The sequence below is a fragment of the Megascapheus bottae genome, chromosome 3, assembly GCF_031878675.1.
Source record: "Megascapheus bottae isolate mThoBot1 chromosome 3, mThoBot2.hap1, whole genome shotgun sequence".
Lineage (NCBI taxonomy): Eukaryota > Metazoa > Chordata > Mammalia > Rodentia > Geomyidae > Megascapheus > Megascapheus bottae.
The window spans coordinates 29,135,951-29,162,561 of NC_143511.1; the positions used below are offsets into that span (position 1 = coordinate 29,135,951).

The 26,611-nt window shown below is 42.1% G+C and overlaps 1 protein-coding gene and 1 long non-coding RNA gene across 5 annotated transcripts; one reads left to right on the forward strand and one right to left on the reverse strand.

Moving 5' to 3' along the window:
• Positions 1–5,794: 5,794 nt before the first annotated feature.
• On the forward strand, positions 5,795–16,718 carry LOC150065122 (uncharacterized). The gene is made up of 3 exons (XR_016534902.1): positions 5,795–5,954; positions 8,414–8,471; positions 16,668–16,718. It is a non-coding gene; the product is annotated as an uncharacterized LOC150065122 (long non-coding RNA).
• On the reverse strand, positions 11,618–23,213 carry LOC150065123 (spermatogenesis-associated protein 31-like). 4 transcript variants are annotated; one of them, XM_090329728.1, is made up of 4 exons: positions 23,193–23,213; positions 16,642–16,903; positions 15,223–15,280; positions 11,618–14,696 (listed from the first exon to the last, which is right to left on the reverse strand). In XM_090329728.1, the coding sequence occupies exons 2-4, from the start codon at positions 16,825–16,827 to the stop codon at positions 11,686–11,688; spliced, it is 3,255 nt and encodes a 1,084-aa protein (XP_090185854.1). In that variant the 5' UTR covers positions 16,828–16,903; positions 23,193–23,213; the 3' UTR covers positions 11,618–11,685. The 4 variants fall into 4 exon arrangements, with proteins under 4 accessions (XP_090185854.1, XP_090185853.1, XP_090185851.1 ...); XM_090329727.1 differs by lacking the exon at positions 23,193–23,213 and adding an exon at positions 23,103–23,128; XM_090329725.1 differs by lacking the exon at positions 23,193–23,213 and adding an exon at positions 20,197–20,280.
• Positions 23,214–26,611: the final 3,398 nt, after the last annotated feature.

The window sequence follows — 26,611 nt, forward strand, 5'->3', positions numbered from 1 at the left end:
TTGTTTGTTTTCCTTTCTCCATGTCATTGCTGGGTGCAGTGGCTGAAGCCTGTAACCTTAGCTACTTAAGGAGGTGGAAGTTTGAGACTACCTCTGGAGGGCTGGGGAAATTTGTAAGCCTCCATCTCATCCAGTCTCAGAGATATGGAGAAGCAAAAACAAGAGGATAACAGTCCAGGCTGGCCTAAGCATAAAGGGAAGGCCTATCTCAAAAAATACCTAGCTAGGGCCAGGAGTGTGGCCTAGTGGTAGAGTGCTTGCTTAGCAAGCATGAAGCCCTGGGTTCAATTCCTCAGTGCCACATACACAGACAAAGCCAGAAGTGGTGCTGTGGCTCAAGTGGTAAGAGCATTAGCCTTGAGAAAGCTCAAAGACAGTGGTAGAGCATTAGCCTTGAGAAAACCCAAGGATAGTGCCCAGGCCTGACGTTCAAGTCCGAGGACTAGCAAAAAAATAAAACAACTAGCACAAAAATGGCTGACAAAGATAGTTCAAACAGTAAAGAGCTTACTTAGCAAGTATAAGGGTCTGAGTTTAAACTCCCTTATTATTTGTATCCCAAAAAATATGTTTAAAGAAAGCTGGACTGTGGCCAGGAGGGATTACTTCTACACAGCTGGTGGGAGTGCAAACGCATTCAACCACTATGGAAAGCAGTATGGCAGTTCCTCAAAAGACTAAACATAGAGCTCCCCTATGACCCAGCAATTCCACTACTAGGCATTTACCCAATTGTCCAGAAACAAGGACATACTAAACCCACTAGCACAACGATGTTCAATGCAGCACTATTTACCATAGCAAAGATATGGAACCAACCCAGATGTCCCTCAGTTGATGAGTGGATCAACAAGATGTGGTATTTATACACAATGGAATTCTATGCTGCTGTCAGAAAGAACAACATCTCCCCATTTGTAAAGAAATGGAAAGACTTAGAAAAAATCCTATTAAGTGAGTGAAGTAAGCCAGACTCAAAGGAACATAGGCTCAATGGTTTCCCTCATTTGCCATAATTAGTAGAAACCTTGGACTCTTCTAGCAGAGATTTGCAATAGAGCAAAACCTAGATACATAAGGCCATACAGTATGACGCTAAATGAAAGGACCTCTAGGATATAGAAACAAAAGCCATATAATGAGTGACTGTTGTCCTTAATGTACTATGTTATCTCTCTTCTCTTTTGCTGTCCCTTGGTTATCTCATATTGTTACAGTATTTCACTTTGTTATCTGATATATTGGATATATGTGTATTTGGTTATTTGAAACTGGATAGGAAAGGGGGGAAAACAAGATGAGGGTGGGGGTGGGGGGAGGGAAATGGGGACTAAGACATGTGAAAGGGTATCAATGTATGTGAAGTAATGCACCTTCTATCTGGCGAATGTAATGTAACCCTTCTATTAATTACAATAAAAATATATGGGAAAAAAAGAAAGCTGGAGCTACATGTTCTGAAAAATAATAAACAGCAAACTCTCACTAAAATAAAAAATGTAGAGGTTGGTGCCAGTGGCTCACTACTATAATTTAGCTAATTAGGAGGCTAAGATCAGAGGACTGTGGTGTGAAGCTAGCCCAGGAAGGAAAGCCCATCAGACTCTAATGTCCAATTAACCACAAAAGTCAGAAATGGAGGTATGCTTAAATGATAACATGGTAGTCTTGAGCAAAGACAAGTGAGAGCATAAGGCCTTGATTAAAGCCCCAGTACACACACACACACACACACACACACACACACACAGATGCACGTGCGCGCATGTGTGCACACTCACACAGAATGATTTGATGATCGTATTTAATATATTGACATGAGTAGAGAAAGAAGCAATAAGCTTGGATGTATGCCAATACAAACTTCCAAAAGTTAAATGCAAAGAGATCCAATGATTTTTTCAAAAGGAAACTAAATATCCAAGGATGATGAGATAATTAGAAAAGATGTAACATGTACACAAGGGGAATAAAATGAAGTAAGCAAGAAGCGCTAACATCAAAAATAGCATTTGAGGGGCCAGGAGTGTGGCCTAGTGGTAGAGTGCTTGTCTAGCATGCACGAAGACCTGGGATCAATTCTTTGGTACCACATACTTACAAAAAGGCCAGAAGTGTTGCTGAGGCTCAAATGGTAGAGCTCTAGCCTTGAGAAAGTCCAAGGACAGTGCTCAGGCCCTGAACTCAAGTCCAGGATTGGCAAAAAAAAAATAGCATTTGAAGTAATAATGCCTGAGTAGGCACCATGCTAAAGATCTAGGAAGCCCAGGGTACACATAGCAGACTAAGTATTAGAGAAGGCACATTGAGCCATCTAATATTCAAACACAGAAAACCAGAATGAAAAGGGAAATCCTGAAACAGGTCAGTAGAACAGTAGATGTACACACAGGGAAGTGTAATATGAATTATGTCCTCTTTTGAGATGACAGTGAACTGGATATTTTAAAATGTTGGAAGAATAACACCTCCAACCAGAATTCTTTATCCAATAAACAAGCCACATATTTGATAGTGTAGGTGAAAATGGACTAATTCCTTATCAGACACAATCTATTGAAATTTACAGAAGAAATAACTGAGTAGGCCTATGTCTATCAAAGAAAGGAAGAGGTTAGCGATGACTTACTCTTCTAAACCCCAGGAAGCTGAAATCCAGGGGGTCTCAATTCAACATTAGTCTGATCAGAAAAGTCCGAGGAACTCCATCTCCAAAACAACCAGCAAAAACACCAAGCTGGAGGGGCGGCTGATGTAGAGCACCAGCTAAGCCAGCAAGTCGAGCCAGCTGAGCAAGCATGAGGCCCTATGCTTAAACCCTGGTACTGGGTAACAGAAAAGAAGTAAAGCAACAACAAAACTGTGGAGATTATTATGTGGTTTAAACATTGGGAAATAATCACTGTGACCTATTACATCAAATGACAGAAGAAGAAAAATCATATGATGGTATCAACAAATGCTCAACATACATTTGACAGACTCCCAAAACCATTCACGATAAACTCGGCTAACAAGGTATCAAAAGAATTTCCTGAACCACTGGCAACGGAAGCGGCAGTATTCATTTTGAATGAGCATTTTAAGAATTGTTTAAAACTTCAGGACATTGTAACTTAAATATGCACTGTGGCTTGCTTGTTCTTTTCTAGATAAGCACTTTTCTCATCCATCCCAAGTTACATTTATTTAGAGAACTACTGTCATGTTTCATTTTTCTAGAAGCTTTACATGTTTGCTTGGGAGTATCCCAGAAATTATGACAAAAAATACAAAGTCAATATTAATTGGTAATTGTCAGCAAATATAACACTGCTTTGAACCTATAATTTTTTTTTTTTTGCCAGTCCTGGGCTTGAGCTCAGGGCCTGAACACTGTCCTTGGCTTTCTCAAGGCTAGAGCTCTACCACTTGAGCCTCAGCACCACTTCTGACTTTTTTCTATATATGTGGTACTGAGGAATCAAACCTGGGTCTTCATGCTAGGCAAGCACTGTACCACTAGGCCAAACTCCTGGCCCCACGAACCTATAATATTTTTATATGAAGCATATATAGTCATCAAATATTTAATACTTCTAAATATTTGAATATATTTTTATATGTTTTAAATCAATAAAATTGGAATTTCACTTAAAAAAAGAATTTCCTGACGAATGGCATGGTTGCTTTCCTTGTAAGTGTGAGACCCTGAATTTATTTCCTACATAGGGGTGGGAGAAAGAAGAGAAAGAGAAAAGAGAACGGTGAGGGAAGGTGAAGGGAAGAATATCTACAGAAAACTAACACCTAAGATTATGTTAATGCTGAAAAACCAAATTATTTCCCCCTGAGATAGAGAACTGCTGGAACAAAACAAGAAAATGGAAGTCAAAAATTCAGACTGAGAAGAAAAAAAAATCCCAAATTATCTTTGTACATAATGTGATTGTATTTGTTTAGCAAAAAGCCTCCCCCTCCAAGACCAAAAAAAGTCATCAATAAACAATTATTATTGTAGTTAAGATTACAGGATAGAAAATTGTCTTAAATTGATTTTAACAATGTGAACCAGCAATTTTAAATAGAAAAGCAAATTGAAATCTGAATAAAACACATCACTTACATTAGCACAGAATTTGTCTGGGGTAAGCTTAAAAACATATGACAAAGAACTAATAGGGAGATTTTTTTCATCTTAATGCATAACAAGATCCAATGCTGTTATGATGTTAGTTCCTAGTAGCTTATCAAGAGATGTAACACAACCTCAAACAAAAATCTCAAGAAGTTATTTTGAAAAAAAAAAAACAATTTTAAAGTTCATATGGAAATGGAAAAGTCTCAGTATAGCCATCTCAATATTGAAGAACAAAGTCAAAGGGCTGCTATTACCTGGTTTCAAAAATTATTAGAAACCCATAGTTCCAGAAAGATTGTGATAAAGGTAAAAGAACTCACAAGTAGATAGCTACAGATATGAAAAAAAATGAGCAAAATAAGTTTGGTAAAAGAGCAAAGGCAATACAAGGAAGAGGAGTCAGCCTTTCCAACAAGATATCCTGGACCATTGAGACATCCACAATAATCAAATGTATATTGGCATGGACATAATACTTCTCACAAATTTTATTTCACAGCAGATCTTCGTCAAACTCAAAAAACACATAGCTATAAACTTTGTGGTAACAGGAGAAAATCTAGATATCCTTGGTGTTTGACAAATTAGTTGGCTAGTGTGTGTGTGTGTGTGTGTGTGATTTTGAACTGTTAGCCTTTCTCTCTCTGTCTCTCTTTGTCTCTCTCTGTCTCTCTCTCTCTGTGTCTCTCTCTGTCTCTGTCTCTCTCTCTCTGTGTCTCTGTCTCTGTCTCTCTCTGTGTTTCTCTCTCTGTCTCTCTCTCTCTGTCTCTGTCTCTCTCTGTCTCTGTCTGTCTGTCTGTCTCTCTCTCTCTGCCTCTTCCTTCTTTCCCTTCCTCCCAGATAAACCCTGATACTCACAGATGCTACTACTCTCAGGTTAACCATAGTTGTTCTATGGTTGATGAGTGTATTTGTTACATCTTCTTCCATGTAACACGTGTATTCATGAAATGTATTGGCCTGCACTTTTATTTCTGGGAGCTTCAAGTTTAAAGCACACTTCCTGAGGGGTACCACACCTTCCCAGATATTTTGCTGTGTAAAGTTAAAAAAAAATCAAATACTCAAAACAGAAATTAGTAAAATGGGCACCAGAGGCATGGGTCACACAGAGCTGACAATTCTTCCTGTATGTGTGCCAGGCCTTGAGCTTGAACTCAGGGCCCAGGTACTGCCCCAGAGATTTTCATGATGAAGGCTACAGAGCCACAGGCTCCAGTTCCAGCATTTGGGTGGTTAATGAGAGCTGAATCACACACTTTTTCCTGCCCAGGCTGGCTGAATCACCTCCTGAGTTCCTGGGATTACAAACAAGAGCCACCAGTGCCCTGCTAGATTGAATAGTTCTTACCTCTTTGCCATATTTGCTTTCTCAATGTTGTTGAATCCTCTCAATAAGTTGAATTTTATAAGGGACATGATCTTACATGTTTATCTTTCCAAAAGAAGAACCACTATTTCCTACATCATCTAGGATCTTATCACACCGAATAACAGTCATTTCCATTCGTAATTCTTCGGTCCTGTCTGTCATATTCCTGTCAATCTGTCTGTTTTCAGATGGGCCCAAAGCCTGAAGGTCAAGCTTTCACTTCTCATCCACAACGGAAGCAGAGAAACGACTTCCGCGTGTCGCAGGGGTTCATGGGAATTGTAGTTTTCGGGCCCCGACTTTCGGTGTACTGTAACCGCCCACTGTAACTTCTGCTGGGCTGTGCGAGTAATGGGAGGGTGGAAGCAAAAAGGGTGAGCAAAAAGTCTCAATAAGAGGCTGTGGCCCTGAGTTGGGAGCATCGTTGGCAGTGCTCTCCACGGCCAGGAGACCTCGGGACAGGTGGGCATGTGTGGGGGGCCTCTCCCCCTCCCTGAGATGCCAAGGCGCAGTGCCTGCAGGGGGGGGGATAGGAAGCCCATTGGTAACTGCGATAATAGATCGAAGGGGTCACGGGTGTCTCCTGCTGTGGTCCTGAGAATAAGTATTGCCATGTATGTATGTATGTATGTGTATGTTATGTATATATACACACATGTATATATGCATATATCTGTATCTATCTATCTATCTATCTATCTATCTATCTATGAGCCAGGCTCAGGTGATCACACCTGTAATCACACCTACTCATGAGGCTAAGATTTGAGGATTGCAATTCAAAGCCAGCCAGATCTGGAAAGTCCCTGAGACTCTTACCTCCAATCAACCATCAAAACAACAAAAACATCCCCCCACCCCACCAAACAACAACAAAATAAAAGCCTGGAAGTGGAGAGCCCCAGGACCTGCACAAAAACAAAACCCACAGGCATTGATATATTGTCTGCAATAACCACGGTAGTGTAAACGATGGGCATGGTTTGCTAACTTTTGTGGCATTCTGTATGTAAGAAAACATGCAAAAGACAAATGCAGCTTCCAAGTGTTCAGTAACAAACGAGGCAATACTGATTTTAGTTGTGTATTTTGTTTCACTCAGTACATTCAAAAATAATAAGGCTTAGGGCTCCGACAAACTTCAGGGTATTTGGCTAATAGCTGCAGTGAGTTTCAAGAGTCAGGTTTGGGGTATTAGATGAACATTTCAAAGAATGTGAATTTGTCTCTTGGCCCAGGTCCCACACATTCTGAAGCAAAGCAGGAAATTTATGACAGGAAATCTGTGCTAGCCCTTCTGACATATTCACAGCAGAAGCCGAAGATTCTAGAAAAGGACAGGCCATGATCTCCCTCCCCCACACCAAGACCCCTTTCTTGAGGCGCAGTTTTGCTCTGCAGCCTGACTGTACCACACATGGCTAAGAGGAAGTTCTTGGATTTTCTTATAGCCTGAGTCAAAGCTAGTAGTAATGTCATCTGGCCCAGAAGCCATCATGATGAAGCAGCTTGCAGAAGGTTGAAAGGAATGGGGACTGCCCATAAAAGGCAGTTTACTGGAGTGTTGCTGGCTCTACGCAATACATTTCCTTCCTTGTCTCTTCCTTTTTTCCAGATTTTGAGGTATTCTCATAATACACTATGTCTTGTCGTCACAGGCAGTTGTTGAATTCAGCTAATGCATTCGCTTTCCTGAATACAGAAAATAACAAAAATAGTAGTAGAGTTTTCTGTGTTGGAAGCTCAAAACTATTCAGCCTAAAATGAATGACTTTTGTACAATTATCCAAGGCAGAAACAGGAACTAAGCAGAGTACTGTTCATTTACATAGGGCAAGTCTGTCTATCTGTGTGATTTTTTTCCCCCAGTACTGGGCTTGAGCTCAGAGCCTGAGCACTGTCCTTGGGCTTTCCTCAAGGCTAGAATTCTACCCTGAGCCACCGCACCATTTCTGGCTTTTGCTATGTATGTGGTACTGAGGAATCGAACCTCCCAGCCCCGATTTTTTTTTTTCAGTAATGGGGTTTGAACTCAGGGCCTTGTTTTTGGTAGGCATGTATTCTACTACTTGAGCCATGATCCCAGCCCTTTTTCTTAGGTCATTACGGTCTTGTCTCATGTCCAGCTGGCATGGATTGAGCCCTTCTCAGTTATGCTCTCTGTGAGGCTAGGATTATAGGAATAAGCCACCATACCCAGATTCGAAAGATTGTTTGTAAGAGAAAGATTTTCTTTTGCCAGTTCTGGGGCTTGAACTCAGGGCCTAAGCACTGTGCTTGGACTTTCTCAGAGCTAGCACTCTACCACTTGAGCAACAGCACCACTTCTGGCTTTTTCTATGTATGTGGTACCAAGGAATTGAACCCAGGTCTTTGTGTGTACTAGGCAAGTACTCTACCACTAGGCCAAACTCCCAGCCATAGAAGAGAAAGATTTTCAAAAGTATTTCTTGCCCAAGATGTCCCACTAGAGCTTTCTATGGAAATTCTAAGTCATGGAGTAAAGATAGTAAGGCAATAAGAACTTGCTTAGTAAATTGACCTGTGCGTGTGTGTGTGTGTGTGTGTGTGTGTGTGTGTGTGTGTGTGTGTGTGACAGTTTTTAATGAAGGCAGACTTAAAAAAAACAAAACAATTTAACAAATTCTCTGGTTTATTATGGTTTTTCAAAAAAATTAATTGACGGAAAAACAATTTATCATATTTAGTGAAAATGTAAGCCTACACAATCATATCAGAGATAAGACAAATAGCTTTGCTGCTATCTCTCTATGATCTGTCTTGTCCCTTTTCAGAGTGAAAGGGATATTTCCCATTAGGAAACGTTTTATCTGGCTGATGTGATTTTTTAGGTAGGTGATATAGGAGCTATGAGACAGTCAGTTCTCTCATAACTGTTTTTCTTTCTTTGTCCTTCGTAGCACCCTCACAATTTTCTGCATTTTTTTTCAAGGACAGCAGAAAATGAACTTATCTCAGGTAAGTTCTGCTTTTTTTCCCCCTTTTTTTCTTGTACTAGTCCTGTGGTTTGAACTCAAGGTTTGGGTGCTATTCCTGAGCTTTTTGCTCAAGGATAGTGCTCTACCATTTGAGCCATAGCTCCACTTCTGACTTTTCTCCTTCCTTCCTCCCTCCCGCCCTCCTTCCCTCTCTCCTCTCCCGCTGTCCCTCTTTCCATCTTTCCTTTATCTTTTTTTTCTTTTTGTAAAAAAAGTGGGGCTATGAATCTCATGGATGTCTCTGCCCAGTCAGTTTTGAACTGGGAATTCTCAGATCTCATCTTCTTGAGTAGCTAAGATCATAGGTGTGAACCACTTTTGCCTGGCAATGAGTTTGGCTTTTAAATCCCCTATCTTTTTTACAATGGATTCTCTGAACATTTCCATGTCTACAGATTAGCATAGACAAGTAGAAATAAAATAGATCAGAAAATTTTCCGAAGACATATAGGAATCCTGATGGGGTTATAATCAGATCTAGTGAGTGTTGTCTTACCCTTTCCTTAAACTTTTCCCAAGCAGAGAATCCCATTTTTGGTGCATGGCTGACAATGTCTGGGTACTGCAGGGCTTGGGAAGGCATAACTCATGGCATCTCACCCAAGGTGCCAGCTTGCTAAATGGTTTCATCTCCACTGCAAGGTCCCTCAGGCTCCTGAAGAACTGTATGAAGAGGACATCCTTAGAGCTTTCCAGGAGGTTTCCATGCAAGTTCTGTGTGCAGGTCTCCATGAAATCTCTGTGGGAAGGTGTCTTTTGTGATAGCCACCAAGCAGCAGGCAATCTGAGAAGTCTCTGGATGCAATTGTAGGGGAAGTCTCTCATCTGTGAGAGAACTTTTGGGTTAAAACTCTCTGCCAACATTCTATGCGGGAGTCGTGGTGGTAGCATGCCATCTCTGTAGAAGGGGTCTGTAGGGATCTCTGTGGGGGAAGTGGAAAGTGTGTGTGTGTGTGGGGGGGTCCTCTGGCCAAGATCTCTGTGCAAGATCTCTGCCTTGAGGTGTGTATGAAGAGATCTCTCCGGTCATTTTTCTCATGAGGTCTCTATGGTAAGTCTATTGGAATATGGCCGTGAAGGGTCTAGTTTGAGGACTGTGGGAGGGTAGTCTGATCTCTGTAAGAAAGTTTTTATGACACACAACTATGCAAAATGTGAGGGTAGGACATGAGGTCTCAGAGCTATGTGAGGTTCCTGTGGAAATCCTGGGGGACTTTGAGAGATCTCTGCATGAAATCTCTGGGAGGTTTCCTCTCAGAGGTGTCGGTGGCTCTCTTCAACTGTTGCTCTTACTCTAAGCCAAAGGGACTTTGTCCTTCCTGTTTTTGACTGGTCCATCAGAGTAGCCTGTTCATGGTGCTTTTCCCGGCAGGTGCCATGGCTCTATGTCCAGCATCCCTACCTTCCAGAACTCCTCAGAGACCAGCAGCATCTGGGCACAACATGGCCTCTGACTATCTTCTCATGATGTCCCCAAAGCCTGGAGTACCTCCTTGCTCTAGGCCCCAGCCACTCCTGCCAGTTCTGACAATCAGGATCCTAGAAATATGACCTGGCTCTGGTATCCCAGCACCAGGGGCCTGTGCCCATCTCATCCCTCCTAGCCCAGCGCCAATCCAGTCCCTGATGCCAATCCACGCAGGGCCCGTTCCCATTGTCAGATCATGGACACCTGAGTTGAATACCCAGCATTGCAAGGAAACAACTCTGATTTTGTTTTGCTGCCTCTCTAGCCTGTCCTTCTGCATCTGAACTAAAGGTTTCTCCAGGTCTGGGTTCTGAAGCAGGTGGGAGTCTGGGGTGAGCCCAGGAGAGGGTCTCAGTATCTCCTTCTTCACTAAACTTGTAGAGAACAGACACATGATACCATTTATGGGCCCTCCTTCCTTCGTTTCTAACCTTTTTCAGTTCTTCTCCCACATTTTACCCTCAGGCCCCAATGCCTGGCCATCAGATTATTTCACACATACAGTTTCCTGCCTGTTCTACTCACCCAGGGTCTCTCCCTGGGGGTGAGTCAGATGAGAGCTAGACCAGGGTCATGGACCTGTGGACAGGATGGTTTAAACATTCGTTCTGGAAGATGACCCTCAGTGGCCTCCCTGTCCCCAGTCTCAGTGGCCTCCCTGTTCCCCAGTCTGTCCTGAATGGTGTCAGAATGGGGCAGCCACTCTGAGTTTTTCATTGTGTTAAACCAAGGGGACCTATCTGTATTCTAGCTTTCACTGGACAGAAGGCACTCCAAGGATCAGGAATATTTTTTCCCACCAAGAGAGCCAAGAAAAAAGGCCCCCCCTCAACTCAGCCCCCTGCATCATCCCAGTCATACTTGTACCTACTTTGTGACACGTGACGCTTGTTGACTCTGACTCTGTAAATCTGGTCCCTAGAGTTGCTTCAGGTAGAGAGAAAGTAGTGGGAGGGTGGGTCCAACCATTTCCTAGGGTAGAGATTTCACTGGATTCCCTTATTGGGTTTTAGAGTTTTGTTTGAAGATTGGTGCTGGTGGCTCACACTTGTAATCCTAGTTACTTAGGAATCTGAAATCTGATTTGAGGATCACAGTTCAAAGCCACTATGGGTGGAAAAGTCTGCAACTCTAAAGTTAACCAGCAAAAAGCCAGAAGTACAGGTGTGGCTCAAATCACAGAACCAAGCAGTGATTTAAAAAGAAAAAAAAAAGCCAAGGAAGGTGAGAGGCCCTGAGTTAAAGCCCAAGTTCTGGGGATGGTGGGAGGTGGTTTTGGCTGGATTCCTGTGGTTATATATACTTGTAGCCACTCAGGAGGCTGAGATCTGAGGATCAGGATTTGAAGCCAGTCAGGCCAGAAAAGTCCGCGAGACTCCAATTCGTCACCAGAAAACCAGAGTAGGGCTGTAGCTCAAAGTGGTAGAGTGCTAGCCTTGAGTGAAAATACTTAGTGACAGTGCCCAGGCCCTGAGTTCAGACACCAGGACCATCAGGATGATATCGGACATTATTCATGAATGCATGGTTCAATGAAACATGTCTGGGTAGAGATTGGTTTGTAAGTCAACTTGTCGAGCCTCCCCTCCCCACCCTTCTAGAAGCTAAAGCCCCCACCAACCATGTAAGACACAGATCATTACATTTGTGAGGGGAAAAGAATATGTTTATTGGGTTTACGTTAACTGGATTTGCTAGCAAGTGGAGTATTTTTTTCTTCCACGCATCACATTTTTTCTTTGGGACATGTTTTCCTACTAGAAAAGACTGGAGAAGTGTTTTCTGATGGAGGCAAGACACCTCTCCGGAGGTGACAATGCCTTGGGCAGTGTTGTTGACGGTTTGAGGGCCCTGCCACTCTTGGCCCTTGCAGGGAGGCACTCGGCGGTGACACAGTCTTCTTGGGGAGTGTGTAGGGGGAGTGTTGGATGGCACGCTGTTCATTGAATCGGACACTCTTCAGGGACGGCTTGGTTTTGAGCTTCCTGTCCTGGGTAGGACCCCTCTGATACTTGGTGGCGGCTGCACTGGCCATTCTCTGATCCAAGCAGTGGAGCGGTCTCTGGTAAGAGGGAATGTGAAAGTTGGGACCTCGGGGGTATTCTTTGTGCTGGTTTGATTTCAAGGTGCAAAGTTTCTGATGAAGCATCATTTTCTTTTCTACTATCTGTCCAACTGCTGTCATGAGTTTCTGTGCCTCCGCCATGTTTCTGTCCACAGGCGTTCCGGCTTTCCCTTTTCCTTGGCTCTGGACGGGGGCACACTTAGGCTTGTCATTTTTTAGGGTTTCTGCTTCTGCCATGATTGTTTTCTTGGGTAACATCCAGTGAAAAATGCGTCTCATGAATTTTTGGAAGGGGTTTTCCTGAGGAGCTGAAGTGGGGGCTTTATTTTCTGGAACTTCTTCTGTTCTCTTGGCTGGAGTGAGTTTGGAGTGAATCTTCATTTCTTCAGCTGTTTTTTCATGATTTCTTGGGGTCAGTCTCCTATAGTCTTCCCCCTTGTAATTAAGGGCGTACATTTTGTTTTGATTTCTCCATGTTTCCTGACATTTTGTGACATGGGGCTGATGTTGACCCAAATTACAGGGTGCTTCGACCGTCATGTCACCCGTCATGTGGGAAGCCAAATAATTTGTAACGACAGGCGTGTCCCTGGGCTTGCATAGTGGAAGGGTGACACTAGTGGCGCAGGCTGGGGCCTGGTTCACCGCATTTCTCTGTTTGTGTTGAAACTCACTTGTGACTTCTTTCTGAAAGCATGGCTTTCTTAGATCATGGGTCACAGATCTTGTGGGTACCTCTAGGCCATCTCTTCCCGTCCCCAGAACGATCTTGCTTGGGCAGCTTCTGCTCACATGGCTGCTGGTGGGAACCGCTTTGGTTGGTCTGGGCTTGGAAGAGCCATAGGCATCATCATATGGAATTCTTTTGCAGGGTCTTTCAGTCTCCTTGCATGAGGGGGAGGGGGCAAGGAGATTCATTTGGGGGGGAACACATTCATTAGTTATCATCTTCTCTCTCGAGCTTGCCTGGGGTGGTTTTCCCAGGAATTTGGCAACCTGAACTTTTGAGCTTGTCCTAGATACACAGGTGGTGGAGGAGGAACTGGCATAGTGTGGGGGGTCTAAAAGGTGAGTCTTTTTCAACTTAAAGACATTAATGGGTTTGAGGGCCTTGAGGGGCAAGCCCCACCGGTGTTTCACCCAGAGCTTTATAATATGGGCCTCCAGGACCTGATGAGTACATATGTCGATGAAGGAAAGCTTTCGGGAGGTGATCTCACAGCTTTCCGTACTCTTTGAAAATTCCAGACTATCGGTCTGCCCGGGGGTGTTGGGCATAGGCAGAGCAGGAAGCCAGGGTTGGGGCATGCCTTCACACTCACGAGCTTTACACTCAGGCCCTGACTTCACAGTCAAATGAGATTTGAAATCATTTTGTAGATTCTTGTCGCCGCATCTTGATACGTGTTTAATGGAGTCATTCTTGAAAGATAAATTCTTCTTCTTCAGAAACTCTTCAGAGTTCACCTTTGTAATTTTCACTGGGACATTTTCCACCTCCGTGGATGGGTGTTTCGGGGCTCTTCCTAGAATAAGCCCCAAGTTCTTGCTGATCTCCCTGTCTAAATAGAACCTCACCTTCTGTCCATCCTTGCAGTATTCACTGGCCGACAGGGAGGACTGAGAAGGGCCAGGCTTGGTGCTGTCGGAACATGTTCTGGCTAACTCCTCTTGAAAATCCATCAGTTCCAGGGATTCTTGGAGCCTGGGGTGCCGGTTCGATTGGTGTTGAAAGAGCCACTTCTGAATGTGTTGTTCCAGTTTCCCTCGGAGCTCAGGGCTAATGGGCAAATTATCAGGCAGGATAGAGACTGCCCAGCTTTCTTGGGAAAGGTTGGATTCCTGAGACACCTGGACCACTGGGGGGAAATCCCACTCAGGTTCCATTTGTCTTCTCACCAAGGACTTTTCTGGGTAATGAATTTCAGTGGGACTGAAAAAATGGATTTTATTTTTGGTTACAGAAAAAGAGGTGCCATAGTCCCTAAGGCCGTGTAGAGCAGAAGGCAGGGAAGGGAGAGAGGATTGACGGAAATGACCCAGAGGTGAGGGCTGGAATTGGGAGATAGGCAGAATCAAGGGTGGGGACTGGGACTCCAGGTGGGAGAGGGGATGGACCTGGGAAAGCAGTGGAGATAGTTTATCTTGAATTGATGTTCCATTGAATAGGAAGAATGGAGACTGTAGAGGAGAATTCTGGGGAATCCAGGCTGTGGCCACCAAGGATTCACTATGTAGAGAGGGGGGACCCCAGAAAAGCTGGTTATATTTCTTCTGGAAATCGTCTTCCATGATTTTGGGTAAAGATGGTTGCTGTGGACCGAGTAGATGTTCTGCTTTATCTTTCATGCTCCAGAAGGATTGTGGGGTTTTGTCTTCCTGTCCTGCACTTGGTGGCTCTAATGGATCCCTTATAGGATTGGAGTGATGTTCTGAGCTCATGAGCTGTGGGGCTTTCTTATCCTGTTCTGCACTTGGTGGCTCTAAAGGATCCCCTACAGGATTAGAATGGTGTTCTGGGCTCACATGTTGTGGGGTTTTTTCATCCTGTTCTGCACTTGGTGGCTCTGATAGATCCCTTACAGAGTCCGAGTGGTGTTCTGGGCTCATTTGTTCTAAACGTGAGCCATTTTGTTCTTTTTCCTTTATCTCCTTCATGTGTTCTCTAGATGCTAGAAATAAGGAGACTGGATTATGGTAGTGAAGAGAGAGATGGGAGACTAGTGGAATCTGAATGGGACGTCTGTGTAGAAGAGACCCTGTGAGATTTAACTGTGCAACCCAGGCACCAAAGCTCAGGTTATAAGAACTCTGGCTGACAGAGATTGCAAAGTATAGGATGGGTTGTTATTTACAAATGGGTTCCATATCCATCCGTTCTCCAGGGTCCTTACAGCTGTGCTGTAGAAGAAAGGCTGGGATCATCTGAGAAAACATGAGTCTTATTCAAGTACAACAGCCTGTCCACAGCAGTCCTCTAAAGTCAGACACGATTGTTCTACCATATCCCACACCGTCCCCTGCAGAACAAATCCAGTTCTGGAACACAGGACATGGGAAATGTCCCTAGTTCCAATTTCCTTCCCAGGACCCTTTCCCTCAGGCCCCAGTAGCTACACCCTGAGAAACAGGGACCTTCCTCTGGCCCATAGGACCAGTATTAATTCTGAGCCTCAGGAATGAATGGCATAGCCTTACCTTTTGGAGGGATACTTTTTTTCCTGCTTTTTTTCCATCCCCATATCTGCAGATGATACTGTGAAACAAGAAGATAATAGGTTGAGTTCAATTCTCAGTCTCTTCTCTCTAGCCAAGGGGCAGGCATTGTTCCTGAACATGACATTCTATATTGAATGAATGGGATTTGTTTTTTTCTTCCCTTTTACTCACTTTTTGAAACCTGGCCCAGCAGAAAAGTCCATGAGACTCATCTCCAATAAACTGCTCAGAAAAAGCTGAATGTAGAACTGTGGTGCAAGTGGTTGAGCAAAAGCAGCTCAGGGACAGCACCAGGCCCTGAGTTCAAGACCCAGGACTGGCAAAATAAGAGAAACATTATACATACATACATACATTTCTGGCTTTTTTCCAAGTAGTTTTTTGAAGGTAAGGGTCGCACAGACTTTCCTGCCTAGGTTGGCTTCAAACTGTGATCCTTAGATCTCTCCCTCCCAAGTAGCTAGGCTACGAGTCTGAGCTACCAGTGTCTAACTTCCTTTCCTTTCCTTTCCTTTCCTTTCCTTTCCTTTCCTTTCCTTTCCTTTCCTTTCCTTTCCTTTCCTTTCCTTTCTTTCCTTTCCTTTCCTTTCCTTTCCCCCTCTCTTTTTCTTTTTCTTTCTCAATTTCTCATATTTCCTCCCTCCCTCCTTCCCTTCTTTTCCCCCCCCTCTTTTTATTAGTCCTGGGGCTTGAATTCTGAGCATTGGCGTTGTCCCTGAGCTTTTTCTGCTGAAGGCTAGTACTCTACCACGTGAGCCACAGCTCTACTTCTGTTTTTCTGGTGGTTAATTGGAGAAAAGAATCTCATGGACTTTAATACACTGGCTGGCTTTGAATTGTGATACTCAGATCTCATTCTCCTGAGTAAGCTAGGATTACAGGCCTTTTTCTAAAAAAAGGGATTTCCTCTGTGTGCTCCATCCTGGACACCCTTAGTCACTGTGCCTCTACTCACAACCATAGTCTGGGACCTCTGCTGGTGCCTGCCCATGGATGAGTCCAGGCTCTAGTGAATCCCAGGAATTCAGCACAGGCCTCAAAGCAGCCCAAAGATGAGCAAAGGTGTGGGAAAGTTCATACACCTTTCCCACCCTCCTTGGAATCTAAAGCACTCCACACAGATGGTCCATGAACTTAGAGAATGACCTGGTGCCATCCTCACCCTGCCCCGTCCTGCTAGTGCCAGGAGAAGATACCGACCCCCCCCCACCTCCATTTCTTACCTAGGATTTCCCTTTCAGTCACTCATCTATTTGATTTGAAAGAGAGAGTGTGTGTGTGTGTGTGTGTGTAAAGAGAGAGAATGAAAGAGAGAAAAGGAAGGAAGAAAGGAAGGAAGGAGGGAAAGAAGGAAGGAAAGAAGATATTTTGTAAGAGTCTGGATTGAAAGATACTTACCTTCCTCTGCTTCTTTTTTTTCTCAGGTCGTGGTAAAGATGGGTTTCGGTCAAGGAAAGGCAGTAGCAGGAGGAAAAGCCCCACTCCACACATGAAGGCAAGGATCATATCCAATACCATGGTTGTGGAGTTGGGGCTCAGCCATTGGGCACTGCTGCTTTTCAGATTGAAGAGAGGATTCTCCATTGTCTGAATTGCGCTGTTGCTCTCAGGCAACCTGAGCTTTACAGATGTCCTTTGCCAGCAGGCTGTGGGCTCAAGCCTGCATCACAGAGGCCTCTCATCACAAAGGATCCTTGTGAGGTGGAGGGGTCGAGTCAGGGGCCCTTCCCCCACCTTGCATCCCAGCACATCCCTACTTCCACCCACCAATCTGTCCAAGGCAGAATGTAGTGCATTTTCTATTTATTCTCCCTGGAACTCATCCACTACCCAATTCCTTTTGTCCATTGAACATCTTGCCTTGAGGTAAACTCATTTTTAGCCCTCGAATATCCTTTTCCCCACTTCTATTTCCTGTAGGTGTAAAGTTCAGGCATCTATTTGAGGTCCTTTAACTCATGAAGACATTTATCTAAACTTTTCTTTTTGAACTACTTTTGCTGAATTTCATACATTTTAGCATATTGTATTTCCATATTTATGTCATGGGATACTTTATTTGCTTTTAGATTCTTTTTTGGTTCCATGATAATTCAGGAGTGTGTTTAATTTCCATTTGTGAATTTTTTCTTTTTTTATATTTTTATTGTAATTAATAAAAGAGTTACATGATATTTGCCATATAGAAGGTGCATTAATTCACATACATTGATACCCTTTCACATGTCTTGGTACCCTTTACCCTCCCCCCCACCGAATTTTTTCTCCATTGCTTTCTAGTTTTAAACCTAAATTGTAAGGACCAGATACATAATCATATTTCAGTGTTCAAAAGTTTGTTACATGTACTATCTTGGAAAAATATTCTGTGTATGTTGAGATGAATTTGTATATTTAGCTGCTGTTGAGTGGTCTGGTTTTCTAGGTCGGATCTACAGTGTAATTTAAGCCTGCTGCATGGCCTATCCATTTATTGAAATCCTCGACTATTAATTCTATTGCTGTTTCTTCCATGTAGATCTGTGAATACTTGCTTTATACATTTAGTTCCTTCACTCCTGGGCATATGTATGTTTTTAGTGTCATAGCTTCTTGAATTTACCCTTGTATCTAGACTCTGATGCTTTCCATTGTTATTCATTTCTTCTATTTTCTCCTTGGCAGTATTTCCAATGTGTCTGTTAGATTTTTTTTTGACATTTAAAAATCTTATCTTCCAGGTACGAGTGGCTCACACCTATAGTCCTAGCCATTTAGGGGGCTGAGATCTGAGGACTGAGGTTCAAAGAGCCCAGACAGGAAACCGTGAGACTTTTATCTCTAACTAACCACCAAAAAGCCACAAGAGGAGCTGTGGCTCAAATGGTAGAGCACTATCCTTCAAAAATATTCAGGGGCAGTGCCCAGGCCTTCAGTTTAAGCCTAAGAACTGGAGTACACACACACACACACACACACACACACACACACACACACACACACACACACACACACACTACACTATCTTACCAAAAAACCCTCACCTTTGATGTTCCTAATTATTGTTCTACTATGATTTATTTCTCTCCTCTCTATTTTCTTCTCCGTTTCCCATACTTTCTTAGTTCCCTTTCCTCTCTTATAGCAACTCTTACTTCATAGATGAAAACTTTGTTTGGAATTTTAACTTCTGAAATTTTGTGATGTCACCAGATACTGGTGGCTTATGCTTACTATCCTAACTATATAGGAGTTAGACCTAGGGGATTATAGTTCAAAATAAAAGGAGGAAATTACAGGAATCTTTTCTTTCAAAGGCAGATACCATAACTATTCCAGCTGTAAGTCTCATTTTCTTAGTCTTAACTCACCTAGATGACTTCTGGAAGTTTGTGCAGCTTCATTCACCTTTGTGATCTTCTGTAATTTGTCTGTCAAAACTGAGAGCTGGTAACTTGAGGCGAACAGGGCAGTATAATGTACCAGAGGTGGGAACAGCATTAGGTGTTGGAAATCAGGCAGACAGCCCGTCTAGCGTGCTTGCCTTCTCAGTGCCGGCCGAGAGTATACCCATCTGGAGAAATATTAAGAATTCTCTTGCTAAAACTCTTGTTGGTGACTATAAGCTTGGTAATGCAGAACGAAAATGGATTTCTATTCTTGATTTAAGGGTGCACTCCATATCTAGCTGTGACTGTGAAGCGAGGGGGAAATTTCCATGAGGGGTGATGTTTCCTGCTGATCATTGCAGAGCCCCTCTGGCTAACTGATTTCCCTCAGCTGCAGCTTCAGTCAAAGGGGACAGAAAGTTAGAGCAATGAATAGCAGTGGCCAAGCAAAAAGCTTCCAGGAACCAGGCAACTCCATGCAGGAACTAAGGTAGAAAGGAGTGTCTTTATTACTGCCTTTCTTGGAGGTTGGCTGTGAGTAAAGGGTATTTCTTTGGGAGATTGAGCACATTGGAAAGGTTTAAGACATTGTTGATAGAGAAGGATTGAGTAGAAGTCAGAAAACTGCTAACAAGAGGAAAGGACCCCTCTTTAGAAAATAGGAGTGGGGAGAAAAAGGAAAAAATTCATCTAGACAGCAGAGAGAATATTGGAATGATCATGCATGGACCAAAGAGAAAAAGAAACAAAGAAGATTCGATTCTGTTATTTGGAGACTCATTACACTTCAGTGAAATCACTTGACAAAAAGCCAGTATTAGGGGCCACTGTATGTCACCCTCCTGATCAATTGCAATGGAATCTTTGGATTCTAATACACACTTAGATTTAACAAGTTTGTAGGCCAGAAATGAAACATCTACTAGCTTTGAGCCAGGCTTGTTCTGGTGTGAAGGAGTTTACCATTAATAAGTGTTGAGAAGGCTGATAGGATCAATTACATTTGCTATAACCAACTATAGTAGGAGATGCGATTAAGAAAATGGCTGAACAATGAGAGCCACAAGTCTTTTGAGTTGGGATAATCACTTAGGCCTAGTTATGCTATTTGGAAGTAAAAGAGGGAGACTGTAATGACAGGAGGCCAGTGTTGTGCCTTCATTCTGAATAACGCTACCCTAGATGGACTGACCACCCTAGCAAATAAACTGGCTGAAAGCTTGTGGATAAATGACCCCTTCACAAATCTAATGGAACAGTAGTTTGAAAAATGGATAAGGATGATGTCCTCTGAAACTCTAATCATCAGAGTGTTCTTGCTTGGTTCTTGTGTTGTACCCTGCATATCAAGGGACTGCTACAAATCTTAATAGCAAAACTGAGTGAGACTACCTTCTACCTTAAATTTTTCTTACTTAGTGATAAAAAAGATAGTCAGAAAATGTTATAAGTATTCGAAGAAAAGAACAACTCTAGACCAAAAGAGTGGAAGTTGAAAGGAGAAATCAATAAGAATCTTTCCTTTCAAAGGAAGATAATGAAACATATTTCAGCTACAAGTTTGGATTTCTTGGTCTTAACTTACCTAGGTGATGTCCTGAGGCCGATGTGTCTTCACTCACACAAGGGATCTCTGGTTGCCTGTGTGTCTAAACTATGAGCCTGAATCCTGAGGTCAATAAGGAAATGGACAGGGGCTGGGTAAAGCATTAGGAATAAGAAACCCAAGAACTAACCCTTCTGCCTTGTTAAGACTCCTGTCTGTGATCACACAGATCCTGCTTGGTAATGAAGAGGAAAATAGATTTCTGTTCCTAACAAAAGTCACCCCGGGCAGAAAAGTCCAAGAGACTCCATATCTAATTAGCCAGCCATAAAACTAGACTGAAGGTATGGCTCAAGTGGTAGAGCACCAGCCATAAGTAAGGTACAAGACTTGGTACTGGGACACACAAAAGGTATATTGTAATGGTGTTACTTTTTCTTATGTTATCTCAGATTCCCCTATGTGTAAATGTTACCATCATCTCAGAAAACCAAAGGAGATTTCTGATGGTCTCTGGCCACCTGTGGCTCTTTTCTTTTTTTCCCTATCACAGAACAGCCCTTACTCCAAGAGGCTATTTCCTATTTTCCTCAGAGTTGTTTTTGATGTGCTGTACGTTCATGTAGTTTTGGGGTACAATAAATGCCTATCTTTATTTCCACAAGTTGAATACTTTATTTCTAGGTTTATTTTTAAAAATTTTTCTACTGGTATATTTCCTTTAAAAATGTTTTCGAAGGGATTTATGAGAATTAAAAACTTTTGAATCTTCATAGTCTGATAGCATCTTTAAAGATTTCTGGCCGCTAATAATTTAAAGATCAATATTTATTTCCTTTCAACTCTTGAAAAATATCACTTTATGGGGTTCTTGTCTTTAACATTGTGCTTGGAAAGCCTGAGGCCAACTGAAATCAATTTGTTTCCTTTATGGATGATCTGGTTTTCTATCATTTGGGTGGAATGTTATAAAACAAAGAAATCTTCAAGGTTGTAAGTGTAAATTGCTTTGCAACTATAAACTTAAATATTAATGCAGTATGGAAGGAATCAAAGCCTTGAGACATACAGGGGCAAAGAGAAATCGACTACTTTCAACTCATTCAGTAAAACAAATGAAAAAAGATGTTGAATGAAAGAGACAGTTACTAGATTAAAATGAGGATAAACTCACATAAGGGATGCTGATGGCAGCACAGAAAACTCTGTTCTGACTTAATCAGGACTTAGTGAAAAGAGCACTAAGTAGTTATTTTTGGTGATGTGCTTGAAAGAGGATTCTATATTATATAATTATACACATAATTTAAAAGCATGCATTGGAGAAGGCAGTAAGATCCCAAGTTCAAGATCAGCTTTGGCACCATAAGACCACCTTGATTCAAAAAGCAAACAAAAAAAGAGAGCAATTTGCAGGAACTACCATATTCTTGTAGATTTTTAAATGCCTGCTATTTTAGATTGTATGCCTTTCAGCAATGTGTTTTAAAATGTATAATACATTTTTAAGTGGCATGATTTTAAACATACTAGAGAGAAAATTACTAATTTATGCCTTTGGTTCTTAGGAAAATTATATATTGCCATACTACAAATCATGCCATTTGCATCTGTGGCTAGGTGCTGGTGGCTCATGCCTTTTATCCTAGCTAATCAGGAGGCTGAGATCTGGGCATCTCAGTGTGAAGTCATCTCAGGCAAGAAAGTCTGTGAGACTCTAACCAGTAAAAATCTAAAAGTGGTGCTGTGTCTCAAATGGTAGAATGCTAGCCTTGAGCAAAAAAGCACAAGAACAGTCCCTGAGCTCAAGTCCTAGGACTGGCACCCTCCTAAATATGTACATATTTTAAAATTTTATATATAATTTACAGATATTAAGATTCATAAATATCCTCCATATAAAATACATGTGTGTATGTAGATATATATTTAACAACACTTCATTGTGATTCTCTGATGAAAATCAGCCTAAAAAGCACTGTCTTAGTTATTGTTTTAAAAAAACAGAGCTCAGCTGGCTACTGGTGGCTCATACCTGCAATCCCAACTACTCAGGAGGCTGAGATCTGAGGATCATGGTTCAAAGTCAGCCCAGGCACTGTGGCTCAAGTGGTAGAGCACTAGCCTTGAGCACAGAGGAGCTCAGAGACAGCACCCATGCCCTGGCGTTCAAGCGCCAGGACCAGAAAAACAAAACATATAATTTATATGTATAAAATTGTATAAAATTTGACAATATAAACATAAAATTATATCTGATAAGTTGATTCTCCCAATCTTAGGCTTCTGAATAGCTAGGGTTACAAGTGTGAGCCACTCACTAGTATTGGGGTACAAAGGAAGTATTATAGACAATTTTATATGTGGTTATATATTTGTAAAATACAGGACTGGCTATGGGAACATAAAGAATCTATTCAAGCATATCTATCTATCTATCTATCTATCTATCTATCATCTATCTATTATCACTCTCTCCCTCTTAAAAAGCTTGAACAAAGTTCTTTTCCCTGTCTCTCTCCAGAATCCACCTATCTTGAAATATTAGATGATTTTCAATTGTGTCCTCCCTTCTTCCCTTCCTCCCTCATTTTTTCTTTTTTCTCCTCCTCCCTTCATCTCTTCCCTCCCTCTTCCCCTCCTTCCTCATGGATCTTTCCCTCTCCCCCCTCTCCCCCTCCTCCCTTCTCTTCTCCCTTCCTTCCTTCCCTCATGCCCTCCTTCCCTCTTCCTTTCTTCTTTTTTCTCCCTCCCCTTCTCCATCTCCTTCTCCCTCCCTCTTCCCCTCCTCCTCATTCCTCCTTTCCTCTCTCCCCCTTCCTCTCTCCCCGCTTCCCTCTCTCCTGCCCTCCTTCCCTTCCAGTGGTGTGATTTCGAGCCAGATCAACCATAGACCATCCCATGGTGTTTGTGACATAGGCAGGTGACAGCGTGGGCCACATCACCTTTCAGTTGGAATCCTGTAGAACAAGACACACTGCTTCTCCCTTTACCTAAAAATTAATATTGAGAAGATAAAGGCGTACTTGACTTACTATTTGGCCTTTGTCTTTAAATGTTCTAGAATCCATTGGGATGAGTTATGAGAGAAGAGTGGGTGTCATAGATAATGAAACTCTAATCTGCCATCCCATAGTTTTATTGCATAATTATCTACGTCATAAAGCCCAGCTGTTATCAGGAAACTGTCCCATCAAACTTGCTGCATTTAAACCTTCCTCTGATGCAGTGTGTGACCTTCACGATGATGAGATTTTACTGGATTTGGAAGAAGTCTACGGTTGGTTTTGACTGCGAGGCAAGCTTAGAGAAAGATGGCAAGAAGAGCCAGGTCCCCCCCCCCCCCCCTTTCAAGGTTTTGGGAGCCAGAACAAGGCTATCTTCTGGGATGTTTTCCTCTCAAGACTCTGCTGGTCAGGCTTTGCAGAGACAATTCTGAGTTGCAGACATACAATTCAAAGGGCAGAGGAAAGAGTTATCATTGTAAGCTTTCCCAAACAACTTCTCTAAGAGGGAATTCAGAGCCTCCCTGCCAACCACTCGGGCAAGACTGTACCAGTACTTGGGCTTGAACTCAGCGCCCGGGTGCTGTCCTTTAGCTTTTTAAATTTAAGGCACTATAGCACTCTACTGCTTGAGTCACACCACTACTTCCAGCCTTTGGTGGTTAACTGGAAATGAGTCCCATATACCTTTCTGTCCAGGATAGCTTTGAACTGCAATCCTAAGCTCTCAGCCTCTTGAGTAGCTAGGATTATAGTTCTCAGCTCTTTCTAAGGGTTTAAGAAAACTCATCTCCTTATGTACTTTGCTTCTCATAATCACGTCAGATATTGAGACAGAATGTTTTCTCTGTCTATTTTATATTTACTAATTATATTTTTAAGGAATAGCTCTCAGGTCTTTGAGAAAGGCATTTCTGGATAACAGAAGATTTCCAGAGAACGGATCTATAGTTATTTTCTAAATAAGTGCTCATAAAATAAGACCAGGATGTAAAAACAGCAGGTCTATCGTTGTATCAGCAGGGCCAGACCCCTACCCCATACCTTATGTCTTTGGACAATCTACAAATAAGACTGGTATCAACATTAAACTCACATCCTACAAGAACTCCTGGAAATCAGTATGTTGGTATATAGAAAGTTTCAAAGTCTCACTCAGCACTACAGAGTTTATCCATATGTCCCCCAACACACATGGATCTGAGCGAATTCTCATGTGGTCTCTAGTAGCTCAGGCCCTGCTCCTTGGATGCCTTTTTTTCCTTGATGTGCTTTCCTGGCAAAGTGTACTGTTGCTCAATGAGTTTGTCAAAGGAAAAACTTGTCTCTAGTCTCCTAATTTTTTTTTTTTTGGTGGGGGCCCAAGAGGTTGTGCCTGTCCTGGGGCTTGAACTCTGGACCTGAGCCTTGAATTTTTTCCTCAAGGCTGAATCTCAACCACTTGAGCCACTGCTCCACTTCCAGCTTTTATGCTGGTTCATTGGAGATAAGAGTCACATGGACTGTCCTGTTTGGGTTGGCTTTGAATCATGAGTCTTCAATCTCAGCTTCTTCTGTAGCTAGGATTTTAGGCATGAGTCAACAGTTTCTGGTCTTTTTTTTTAATTGTTGGGGTAATGTATAGAAGGGTTACAGTTATATTCATCAGGTAGTGGGTACATTACTTCTTGAACATTGATACCCCTTCTCATATTTTTGTCTCCCTTTCCCTCTCTCCACCCCGATCAATCATTTTCCCCCTTCCCTTCCCTATTTCAAATAAATAAGTAAATAAATAAATAAATGTATATACAATATTCCAGGTAACAAAGTCAGATACAGTAACCACATGTGATTACCCATAAGGGGAAAAAAAAAGAGAAAATAAATAACTGCACTTAGTACATTAAGAACAACAGTCACAAAGATAGACCTGCTGTTTCTACATCCTGCTCTTATTTTATTTTATGAGCACTTATTTAGAAAATAACTATAGATCCATTCTCTGGAAATCTTCTGTTATCCAGAAATGCCTTTCTCAAAGACTTGGGAGCTATTCCTTAAAAATATAATTAGTAAATTTAGAACATGTGTTTCCCTCATCGCTATGAGATAGAACCTTCCTTTTATAAGCTCCAACTATCAAAGACAGATAGCCTAATGACACTAAGCAATTTCTCTCTGAACATCAAATCCCTTCTTTTTCTTTCTACTTTGAAAAGTCTTTTTTGCCTTTTGTTTCCCGGGAGGTACATTCTAACCTACTAAGATTGATATATCTACTAATTGAGGAGAAGATGGAAATTAATCATTGGTTTCATTGTTAGGCTGACTTTTTAGCAAGGCAAGCAATCTGGCTACAGGTGCAACACATTTACATTTCTAAGGAAGACAGGAGAGATTTATCTTTGGCTTCTTTGGACGCTACTGATTAATAGAGAAGAGAGACTTGTCAGGACTGGATGCTATAGTATAGCTCAGTTTCAAGGGCCAGGCAAGAAATAACATGATTATTTTTCACTACAGGAACTGAATCATCCTTTTGAGCTACAAAAGAGAAAGTTTACTGAACAGGAATTGTAGTTGAACGGTGGCTAAATTACCAAGTTGTGTTGTCTTATTAAATTAGTTTCCCTAGATAGAACTTTAGTCTTTCAAAGTCATTTCTTTTGCTCCCTTATTACTAGATAAAAACATACTTCTCTCTGTGTTGTAAAAATGCTTGTGCTATCTGAAATTATATAAAATGACCTAAACAATCCATTTGACATAGGCTGAACTAACGTTTACCTTCCATACCCACTAAAGACATATCTGATATTCTAATCTCCAAAAATGTGGCTGTGTGTGTGTGTGTGTGTGTGTGTGTGTGTGTGTGTGTGTGTGAAGCCAAGATCTACATTATCTTAAAATGAGGGCATTGGACGAGGATCTTAAAACTCTGGTCTGGTGTCCTTACAAAAAGAGAAAATCTGGACAGAGACACAGACACACAGAGAAGAAAGATGAGATAAGGACACATTAGGGAAAGAGCCACGTGATTGAAGGGCAACATCTGAAAAAATCAAAGATTTCTGCAAACACAAACAGCAAGGAAAAGAGGAGAAAGTTCTCCTTAGAGTCCCCAGAGAAGATGAAGCTGCCAACGGCTTCGCTTGGCACTTGTAGCCTTCATTGCAGTGAGACAGTAAATCTTGTTGTTTTAAGCAATAACCCAGAGCTTGTACTTTGTCACACCAATCCCAGAAAGTGAACACAGTCACTAATCATGAGGCCAAGTGTGTTATTTACTTACATTGAGATCTGAGTTTGTACTGTTACTCAGAGTTAATCTACTAGATCACTGAAACTAGAGCCTTGCTGTTGGGCTAGTAGGGTTTTTTAAGGCAAATTTGTACACCTACAGAGTGTGCAGAGCCAGGACTGTATGGATTGAAGTAATGAGAAAAATCTGTGTGTGTGTGTGTGTG